At 32.9% G+C, this 11,426-nt stretch overlaps 1 protein-coding gene across 5 annotated transcripts; it reads left to right on the top strand.

Moving 5' to 3' along the window:
• The first annotated feature begins 1,459 nt into the window (after positions 1-1,459).
• Positions 1,460-11,223, top strand: LOC136222157 (uncharacterized). 5 transcript variants are annotated; one of them, XM_066009665.1, is made up of 8 exons: positions 1,460-1,663; positions 2,089-2,379; positions 2,449-2,585; positions 2,924-2,986; positions 3,805-3,885; positions 4,549-4,661; positions 10,407-10,468; positions 10,630-11,223. In XM_066009665.1, exons 5-8 carry the CDS (start codon positions 3,807-3,809, stop codon positions 10,760-10,762), a joined length of 387 nt encoding a protein of 128 aa, XP_065865737.1. In that variant the 5' UTR covers positions 1,460-1,663; positions 2,089-2,379; positions 2,449-2,585; positions 2,924-2,986; positions 3,805-3,806; the 3' UTR covers positions 10,763-11,223. The 5 variants fall into 5 exon arrangements, with proteins under 5 accessions (XP_065865737.1, XP_065865738.1, XP_065865739.1 ...); XM_066009666.1 differs by having other exon boundaries at positions 2,417-2,585; XM_066009667.1 differs by lacking the exon at positions 2,449-2,585 and having other exon boundaries at positions 1,460-1,630; positions 10,630-11,222.
• Positions 11,224-11,426: the final 203 nt, after the last annotated feature.

The following is an 11,426-nucleotide window of genomic DNA, read 5'->3' as shown; positions in this document are numbered from 1 at the left end:
TTTATTACACTAGTTAATCCCAAGACCGTCTTAAATTTTTTAGGGTTCCTGTGCTAAATTTTTATCAAACTGCTAATATTTAATAGAATTTTGTATTAAAAAATATAAAAAGAAATGAATGAATACGTGGATGAATTTTGAACGATTGAATATCTAAATAATGTAAATATCCACTCAATGCAGTGAAATGATATAAATAGTTCTTATTGTATTATATTATTATTTTTTTCAATTTAAGCTAATATTTATATTTGACTAAGCACATCATAAAATTTTAAGACCCTTATAATTTTGAGGCTCTATACGGAAAGACTCATTGCACACCCTCATCTACCCCCTGGTTAATCCTCATATTAATAAAAAAAATATTATAAGGTTACTGAATTTTGTTACCGTCAACAGTTCAATCTTTCCATTCATTTTTGACGTTTTTCTAATGTTATATGCATACTAAAATACAAATATACCCATTTCGTTAAGTCTTGGAATGTTAAAAAAACATACGGGTCAAGATAAAAATTTAATACTTAAATTCTTAGAAACTAGAATGATTTATATTTGAGAAAAAAAACTAATTTGCTAAAATAATTTATAAAATAAAATGAAGTGAGTACTTTTTTCTACCCTTTTTCAAATTTATTTTAACCTTTTTGTTTTTTAAACTTTAACAGTTAATTAAAGAAAATAGGTTGCCTATACTATTTTCAGTCCTATGTTGTAAAGCCAAAACCAAAATTAACTTCTTTTTCAAGAAAAGAAATTTTTTTATCGCGATTAATACATGGTACTTAGTCTAAAACTTCAACTGATCCGTTAACTTTCAAAAGTTTCTAATTATTTATTTACTTGTGACAAAAGAGTTTGTTATAATAAAAAAGAAAAGGTAAATCTATCATTTTACTTTTTTAATTGTTTCTATTTAATTATTAAATACGTTTTTACTAAATGTGAAACAACGTTTTTTTTTGTGTTTTTAACATTTTTTTCACATTTTCGTATTTTCCACTTTTTTCCATGTTTTTATTTTTTAATATATTTTTTACTTTTCGTGATTTTTGCATTTTTTCAATTTTTATGTTTTAAATAAATTTTCACGATTTTCACATCTTTTCACGTTTTTTTAACGTTTTCGTGTTTTTCACATTTCTATTCCATTTTTTTGCTATTCTATTCCTTTGGTGTTTAATACATGTGGATCTCTTTTTTGTGTTTTATCTATATTTAGTGGTTGGAAAACATTTTCCAGTGTTGTAACCAAACATCGGAAAATATTTTCTAGTATTGTTACCAAAAACAGATTTATTTTCATGTACAATATTTTCCCTACATAAAATTTTGCAGAACACAATATTTTTCCCTAAACAAACGGGACGGATAAAGATTATTGGACCAAAATACCCTCCCAAATCGCATATATAAACAAAGTCATTCACAGATAAACCCTAGCCTCTCACCAACATTGTCTTCTTTGGGCAAAGCAGGCTGCTCGTAGACTTCTCTGGATCTCGTCCAGTCCTTGGATTCTTCTCGGAGCTAGGACTTCTCTGTACCTCGTGCTGTCTGTGATTCTTCTCGGAGTTAGGACTTCTCTGGATCAACAGTTGTGGCCGGCGTAGCTTTCACCTAAGAAGTGCGGTGTTTTGCCTCTGCTTTTCTAGGAGATGTATATTTATACTCTCTCTCTCATTACTTGTATATATGTTCATTTGATGGGGTTCAAAACCGTGTCTATAAATTCCTTGTAGTCATTTTTAGTTTATGCATATACTGCTTTGAGTTTATACATATGATGCTTCTCAACCCAAATTTCTTTTGGTTCTTTTGCCCATTTGGGTGCTGCATCTTCTTTCAATATTGTAGAATGGGTGTGCTTGCTTACAAAGATAGAAAGAGTTCGATAAGGACATGGCTATTGAGTTCTTTGTTTTTAAAATAAAAAAGGATGGAGAAATCTGAATACATCTACCTTGTAACTTTTAGGAAAAAAATATATTTGAAGATCTAGATTGATAGGGAAAAATCTTAATTAATTTAGACACCTGATGATTAACATGAAAATGATGATTTAACTTAGTTAATCTTGTGCAGGAAAAAGGTGGTAAAGAAACATGAAGAAAATCCATGTCAAGATACGAGTGCTTCAGCAAATCTTCTAGAACTCATACCAAATCAGAAGAAGAAAAAAAAAAGATATTCTAACACCGGTTGCAGAACTTCACACGGGCGAAAACTACCCCTTTGCTGATCTATGAATGAGTGGAGGAAACTATTGCATAGATAAAAGCAAGAAAGTCTAGTTTAAATGTGACAATAACATCTCAGGAGGATGAATAAAGGGAATGCACAAATGAAGTTCAAGTTTATCATGCCTCTCACCAAGTAAGTTCTCTGAATAGAAAAAGTTATCGTCAGTTAGTGTTGTGAGATGTTTTATCTTTCTTGCTTCAGTTTTTGCACCTATGGATGAGGCAGTTTCGATCTTGCCATTCATTTGAGTCTATACTGTTCTCGGGTGGCAATGAAAGGCTTATCGACTAAAGCATTGCACGGCTTGCATCTCCACATCGTTATTTTCAACTATAAAAGTATGCAAAGCATATCTGCTGGATGGATTGAATTTACACATTCATTTAGATTTAGATAAAAGTGACAAGAGCAATTAGAGTTAGGAAGAGAAAGAAGAGGTTGAATTCATTCTTTGTATAGATTACCAAAAGCAGTTAGAGTTGGAAGAGAAATAGGTTCATTTCATTCTTTGGAGATTTGTAACTTTTGTCTGCATATTTAATGGCAAACAATCTACTTTCAGTTTTACTTCTGTGTCTTCTGATTTTGTTCACCAGTTCATTCATTTGACAGATAAGGTACTTGGTTCATTATTGAGATGCATTACTAAGTTTAAGTATACCCTTTTTGTTGGCAGTCCAGGAGAGAAAATATTAGAGAGGATGAAGGTGCTACAAGACTTGGTCCCTGGTGCAATAAGGTACTGGTTATTGTGTTATCAGTTCAGTTACCTCCCAGCTTGAATCCAGTTCAGCTGGATGGTAAAAACATTAAAGTTGATACATGTTTGATAGGGATTCAAACTCATTGAAATTAAACTGATGCTAAGTTCATCCAAATTTAGTCTTTAATATCTACCACAAGTTTTAATTGATCTAATTGCGAAACTTTTAATCCTTTGTTTTCGTGCTCTTGTGCTCCCCTTTTTTGTTGGTGATTCCATAGAACGCTATTTACTGCAAACGAGTAAATGTCTTGGTTTTTCTTATTTAAATTGAAGCCGATAGAAACTGACTTTGAACTTAGTTAATTTTGTGCGGAAAAAAAGATATTCTAGCACTGATTGAAGAACATCCCCAGCAAAAACGATCACTTCTGACACGGAAGATGATAAGTAAGAAAGCTTAAAGTTTCTGTAAATAAAAGCAGCATTTTGAATATCAAAACAACTAATCCAACACTCAATGATATATAAGGAAAGTAAGACGGAATAACTAAAAAAACAAACAAATAAAAAGTGAGATTTCTAACACAACTTTCTTTTTAAAAAAAGGTAGAAAATCAAACTTGAGACCTTACTTAATGAGAAAGAGCATTAACAGCATGAACTCAGGGTAGCCAAAATTTTAAAAGTTTTAGGGCTGGCTATTTATTGTATTTGGCTCAATTCATACTAGTCATTCATGCTATCTCAACTTGAAATGTATTGTATTTGGGCCAGTTCATCAAAATGTAGTAAGCAAATATGCTTTTTGCTGCTATGGTTTGCAATATATAATCGTGTTCTAACTTGTGTAGGCATGAGGGAGTGGACTTGTGTAGGCATGAGGGAGTGGAGAAGCGGAAAAGGAGGAAACCGAAGAATAAAGGGAAACCCGGGTAATTTCTTGATGAACATCTTAATTCTCTTGTCTGCCATTAATATTAACTATCCATAATCATGGAACTGGAAATTCGGGTTCCGTCATGGCATTGGCCAAACAAAGACTGTCAATGTATAATAAAGATGTGTAATGACCTGCCCTATAAACAAATGAGAGAAAAAGTAGAAGAGCTAATTGTTATATTTTCTTATATTGTCTTATCCATTTGTATACTTTTGTTTTGGATTTGGTCTAGGGATTGTAATTTCTATAAGAGAAAACCATGATACTTTAGAATATCAACATTATGAGAAGTAATTGATTGAAAACAAATGAGTGGCTGTTCTAGCTGTTTCAGACTGGATAAAGTCCTACATTTTCTAGTAAAATACACACCACTCTTATGCTCAATAAATATGAAATATCCTCTCTACCCGAAATATGCTTTACTAGATTTTGGTTACTGTAATTTAATCAAACATCAGTAGTTTTAGATGTACAAAGCAATGGAAGAATTTTGGGTGCACATATCGAGGAAAGTAGCATTTATGCAAAGAACATTAACTTATTAAAAATCAATGCATAGGATATCATTTCTTTCTAAATTCACTTGGAGACTCGTCTGTTCAAATCTTCTTTTCATGATTTTTACAAATATTCTTCTACATCTATGGTGCAGTTTCCTGTGGATCGTTTGCACAGTCTGCAAATGGAAGGATTGGTGCAACCGCTGCTGTTTATACAGCAGTTATACTGTTTGAGTTGGCAATGAATGCAAGCAAGGATCTGAAGGTAATTTTTTGGAATTTAAACAAAGATATACCATTCTTGTTTAGCTAAATACACAAGGAACCCTCTGAACTTGACCTAAAAAACCGGTTGACCTCTAAACTTTTGAGATATTTTATTAGCCTTTTAAACTTGTATAAAGTCTAAGCAAATGATTAGTTGAATATTTAAGTTTTTATGGGAGACAAGTTGTGTTTGGAGGAAAATATAGTCTTAGACAGTATATTGAACTTGTTTAAAGTTGAAATTTAAAGGTCACCTATCAATTTATTAAATTATTCAAATGTTCATATGCCAAAGAACACAGAAAAGTTCAATATGTGCACACAGAAATAATATATTCTCAAACTACCAAGTACCAACCTAAAATAAGAAGTTATATATTCTCAAACTAGCAAGTACCAACAATTATCTGACGAGCCCCTCCTACTATCCTTTATTTTGCTCTATAACGTTAGTACCATTTTTGTATTCCTTTCAATGGGAATGTTAGAATGTTATGTTACAAGAAATTGATTTTGTTGGACTGTCGAGTTAATTACATTTTTATGCATTGAATAATTGAATGCAGGGACAATGATAACAAATCAATTTTTGTATATATATGTTAACAAAATAATTGACTAGTACTATTAATTTAACATTTTTAATTATTTAGTTTTAATATAATAAATATATTTAAATTAGTATAGAATTAAATTTTTTTACTTTCTCCTGATTTGTTTGTATTTTAGATTAACATATTTTAGTTCCTAATGGTCGGCTCTGATGACGCTTCTTAAATTTTAATGGTCGGCTTTGATGACGACTTTCTACTCAATAATGGTCGGCTCTGGTGACGCTTTCTTAAATTTTAATTACTTCTCAGTCCATTTTCAACTTGGAAATGTCTATCAGCCCACCGAGAAGAAGGTGCTCGGTTGTTGGCTTTCCCGTGTTCCAAGACAGCTGATTCTGAGAAGAAGGCATAGATTTTAGGGTAAATTTCAAATAAAACCCGTGTGGTTTTACTAATTTTTAGATAAAGGACTGTGGTTTACTTTTTGTCAAAGCGGTGATTGAGGTTTTCAATTTCAGCAAAATAAGGACTTTTTCAATTGATACTATTAAAATTACCATTGACGATTTCAAAAATGATATATTTTAAGAACTATTATTCTAAGCAACTTTAATTCTTTAACTTTTTTATTTTGAGATTATTTAGATGATGTTTGGTAAAGAGAGAGGAAGTTAATGTTTAGAGAGAGTTCAAAAAAAGATGAAGTTCCATAGAAAATATGACATTGAACAACTTTAATTCTTAGAAAAATTTCATTTTTAGGTCGTTAAAGATGGTTTTAATAGGATTAATCCAAGTGCAAAACCTCAATCCTCGTTTTGACAAAAAGTAAATCACATTCCTTTATCTGAAAATTAATGAAACCCACCCTAGATTTTAACCTCAATCATCCACTTTTGTGCCAAACCTTAGGCAGTCATTCGTTGTTCCACACCGTCATCCCATTGTCACAGATTAAGTTATTAGTCGATTTTGAACTCGATGCCACATTCCAAGGATAATAGTTTGCTCCTTGAGACACTGCAGTTGGTTTCTACATATAAATAAAGTAGCTAATTAATAATTGTTTATTAAAAGAAAAATTAAAATATACTTTATAAAAATTCTCCATAGTTCCTTGTGGATGGAAAGAGAATACCAGCATCTTTGATAATATATCAAAGCTTGCCATGGAAGAACAAGTTCCTTTCCTGTCAATTTCTCATGAAGCATGCTTCTAGGGTCTCGTAAGATGGAAAGATTCTTACCTATGAAGCACGGACACTTCCCCGGGGTTGCCGTGGCCGAGTCGGACTCGCCGGACTCGGGGACTTGACGGGGACACGGCGGGACACGGTCGGACACGGCGGTGACACGGTCGGAAAATTGGACACGGACGGGGACACGGCGGGACACGGATTGGGACTCGGCTGGGGTACAAAAATTTAAAATTTAGGGTTTTTTTTTAAAATTTTTAAAACATTTAAGGATTAATTATGCAATTTATAAAAATCCTAAATTATAATCTCAGTATATCACAGATTAGGAATTATGTCTTCTCACCTGCGCAAATCGCGATTCTTCCTTCTCCCCCTCGGATTGAAAATCGCTGGGTTCTTCTTTCTTTCTCTCCTTCCTGCGCCATTCTTCCTTCTCTACTTCCTGCTCAAATCCTGGGTTCATCTTTCTCTCCTTCCTGCGCAAATCCTGCGCAACATCACGATTCCGATTTCCTTCTCCTGGGATAATGACTTAATGACTTAACTTATTATGAATGTTTTTTTTATGGATTAGAGAATGATTTATTTGTGATTTAATAAGTTTTTTTTATATATTTTTATATCTAATATATATAATTAATTATATAAAATTTGCCGTGTCCCCGCCGCACCCGTGTCTCCTATTTTCTAAAAATGCCGTTTGCCGTGTCCGCACCCGTGTCTGCACCCGAGTCGGTGCTTCATAGATTCTTACAAGAATTTATACGACTGAAAATGTCGTCTGCAGATTCATATAGCAGCTGATCCAGCTCTGGCCCTTCATTAACTCGTATTTTTTCACCAAACATATTCTATCAGTTTTTTCTAGCACAAACATTTTTCCCTTGGGTTTTACGTGTGCTTGTATATTCTATAGAAATATTACCTCACTATCCAAAGCTTGTCAACCTAATTTATGTTAGGAGTTTGGGCGGAGTCAGTGGTGGTTGTTAGGGGTGCAACCGAGTCGAACTGAGCTGAACCCTAGGTAGACTCGGCATTGGCTCGTTAATATCTCGAGCCGAGCCCTCTCGAATCGAGCTTTGACCGAGCCGAGCTTTGATCGAATCTGACCGAGCTTTGACCGAACCGAGTTTTTATCGAGCTTCTAACGAGCTTTAATCAAATTCATCATACATGCATAGAATAAGTAGCATAAAAAAATAGAAAAGCCTTATAACATACTCCATATGAGTTTAAAATATTTATAAAAAAAAGCATGTTTTTGTTGAGATTATAAAACAGTATATGGTACTTGTGATCGGAAAACACAAGCTCGGAGAAAAATTTCAAACAATGACATATATATTAAACTTTGTAATGTATTTTATTCCTTATCAAAACCTAATTGTCTCCTAAAAGTCTCAAATTTCTAAGTTTTTTTGTATGGGTTAAATCTTATTTGATTTGTGATGAAAACTAATAATAACTAATGAAATATATATTAAATATATATAATGAAATATATATAGTAATTAAAAATAATCGAGCCTGCTTGCGAGCTTTCGAGCCGAACCCGAGGAAGTTCGGACTCAGCTCGTTAGTGCTCGAGCCGATCCCGAACTCGAGTCGAGCTATATCGAGCCGAGCTTTGATTGAGCTTTCACCGAGCCGAGATCGAATAGTTTACGAACTACCAAGGCTCGCTTGCACCCCTAGTGGTTGTTGCTGGAAGTAGACTTTTGCTTCCTTGCTCAATGAGTTTTGGATTAGACTCTCCGTTTATGGGGCTAATAATGGAGAAACATTGCACGTGAAAAACTATAATAACAATAGAAAACATAAAGAAGAATGCTAAAGAAAATACTATCTATGCCCTTGATGCATTAAGATCATTTGCAAAGCTCCACACTGCTACTGCTTTCTTCCCCACACGTCTCGTATAAGCTTTAAGTCCATTCGCAGCAGAAGTCTCAAACTCTTTCCAATTGCCATTGTGATTCACATGTTTTGGATGAAAGAAAAAGTGAAGACAAATCATACTAGAGGAGAAGATTAAAAATAGCTCTCTTTTAATTAGTTGTTCGGCAAAACAATAGTAACCGAATTTACGAGAATCAGCAAGCCTTACCTTGGCTGTTCGGGATCGTTTTCGCTGACGACATTCTGCAATTAGTGATAGAATATCAAGATCTGCTGGTGCATGGACATCTTGACATGAATTTTGTTCTGGTATATTATTTATAAGTGTTCTTTAGGTATATGTAGCAAGTGAAACTAGACTTGCTCTTTGGCTATTAAACTTTTCTAGACACGTTAATCGAGAAGATCCACTTGCGTTGGGAGCGGTCCCCTGTATATACTACGACGATCAAGTTAGTAAAGGGTGTATAGAGAAAGTCCAAGTGCTTGGTGAGACAAGAAGTTACCTTTGTCGATGCATTTATAGGTTTCCCTTTTGGCTGGCACTAGTCCGCATGCCCCGGGCCTCTAGATGGACATTCTCTAGAGGTAGAAACACTCGTCCGGGCCTGATGGGCGTCCGACGTAGAGGATGGAGATCGATAGCACATGAAGGAGGGATCTTCATTTGCTTCATCAAATATTATTTATAAAATTAAGATCATTAAAATTCTTAAAGTTAGATATTGATTTAATTTTTTAATATTAAATTTCAAAAATAAATATTAATAAATACTAAATGAATATTAAATAGAATATTTAAATTATTAATATATTTAACTCATTTAAATTGACGGCTAGTAGTAAATGATCGGTGCTTTGGCAACCAATGGATTCCAATGATATCTTGTTGTTAATGGTCATTATAAACAACTATTGTCAAAGCTCAATCAGACTTTTAAAAGACCCCAATTATATAAAAGATAAATAATAATTTGAATTTTAAAAATAAATATTTAAAATAATTTGTTAATAAATATTAAATAAAAATGCTAAAATACACAATCAATATCAAATCTCTTCTTTAAAAAGCCAGTCCTTACCTTTGTCCCCCACATGTTGAAGCTACACTTAAAATTACAATGAGAGACCTGCAAAGATTTTACAAATTCATTCATATTTATCAAATTAAAAACTCATGAAGTTATTATTATTAGTAGTAGTAGGGAGCATATATAATTAAGTACTATATATATAGTTTTCAAAAAAGTACTACGTATATTTATTTTTTTTTGGCTTAAATCACTGTTTGATCTTTAATTTATACAAAATTGTCATTAGATCCCTAATATATTAGGATATTATATAATTTGGCATAACTTTTATAATTGATTATATTTTAAAGGGTTAAGGTGCAAAAATACCCCTAACGTTTTGGGTCAGGAGTAATTTTACCCCTAACATCTAAAATGGTATAATTTTACCCCTAATGTTGGAAGCTAAGAGCAATTTTATCCCTAACGTTGATAAATTGTATCAATTTCAAACACTATTATAAAACACATAAATTTTTGTTTATTATTCTGCACCAATTACATAACAGTTCGTTCTAAAAAAAGGATTTCATGTTTTTGATAATTTAATAATAGAATTTGAGATTAATATTTATAAATTCGGTGAATTTTTTGATTTTTTTTTTTTTTTGCCTAATTCGTACAAAAAGACAGTATATTTTTTTTTTTTTTTTTTCACATCCCAACGAATGTTTGTGATTTGCTACTGAAAAATAACATACGTATGAAGTGTAGGTAACAAGATTCATGACCGAGAAGGCAGTTTGATGCATTATTTTCAAATTAACCTAATTTATTAACGTTAGGGGTAAAATTGGGCTTCCAACGTTAGGGGTAAAATTGCTCCATTTTAAACGTTAGGGATAAAATTGCTCATGGCCCTTGGCCCTTGGTCCAAAACGTTAGGGGTATTTTTGTACCCTAACCCTATTTTAAAAAAAAAAGAGGTCTATATATTCATCATAACCAAAACCTAACCCTAACCTAGCCCCCTCTCTTCTCTTCTTCTCTTCTCCTCTCCATCTCTTCCACACAGAAGCCTCACTCCTCTTCCATCTCTTCCACACAGAAGCCTCACTTGCGAATCGATGGACCAAGGTAGGTTTCAACTCCTTTTGTACTAATTCATGACTGTTTGTGAGTGATATGTTTTAGACTTGTAGCGGTAAATACCGCATATCATGCTGATTTTTCATATTCATCGTGGAATTTTTTTTTCTGTTTTAGACTGTTGTGATGAAATATGGGTTATCTTTCAGGGGAGAAGCAAGAGTTGTCTTTCATAAAGACATCAACTCTTTGGCAGTTGATCGAGTCGCTAGAAGCTTTCAAATTCCCGCCACAAGAACCACATTTCAGTCCTCTGTTGGAAATGGACGAGATACTTCGTGAAGGATGGGCCTTAGGTCATTCGGTGAACTTTGTTGGCTTGGTAGAGAAGGTGTCAGAGTTGACAATTGACAAGCCTAGAAGCGTTTTTGATAGTTATTTGGAATATCTTAGTACGCTTGAAAAGCATGGATTTGATGTTGAGGCAATGGTAGCCCGAATTAACAATTTATTGTCTCTCAAAATTGGGGAAGAATGAGCAATTTATTGTCTGGTGGAAGAAGAGAAATGTAGGTGGAGAAAAAAGGGACCAAAGTTTCTGAAAGTAATAAAACAAGAGTTTGTTTTGTGTGTTGTTGTTGTATTACATTTATTAATCCTCATATTAATAAAAATATATTATAAGGTTACTGAATTATGTTGCCATCAACAGTTTAGTCTTTCTATTTGTTTTAACATTTTTCTAATTTTTTTTATGTAAAAATATTGGTGAAACAATTAAGTAAAATGTTCAAAAGTGTTTTGTTATTTATTATGGACGATTTTGTTCTAATTGTATTATATTTAGATAGTTCCCCTATCCGTTGGAGCACAAATTGAAACAAATTTAATTTCAGCTTATGTTTCTTTTAAAGAGATGAGAATGAAAAACTCACATTAATAATGAGAATGGAGATAAAACCATGTTTCTTTTTTTTCCCAATATCTCCCCCATTAAGAAGATATG

The sequence above is a fragment of the Euphorbia lathyris genome, chromosome 3 (genome assembly GCF_963576675.1).
Source record: "Euphorbia lathyris chromosome 3, ddEupLath1.1, whole genome shotgun sequence".
NCBI classification, from domain to species: Eukaryota; Viridiplantae; Streptophyta; class Magnoliopsida; order Malpighiales; family Euphorbiaceae; genus Euphorbia; species Euphorbia lathyris.
Note: the sequence above shows the minus strand (reverse complement) of the source record. Positions and strands in the feature narration are given on the sequence as shown.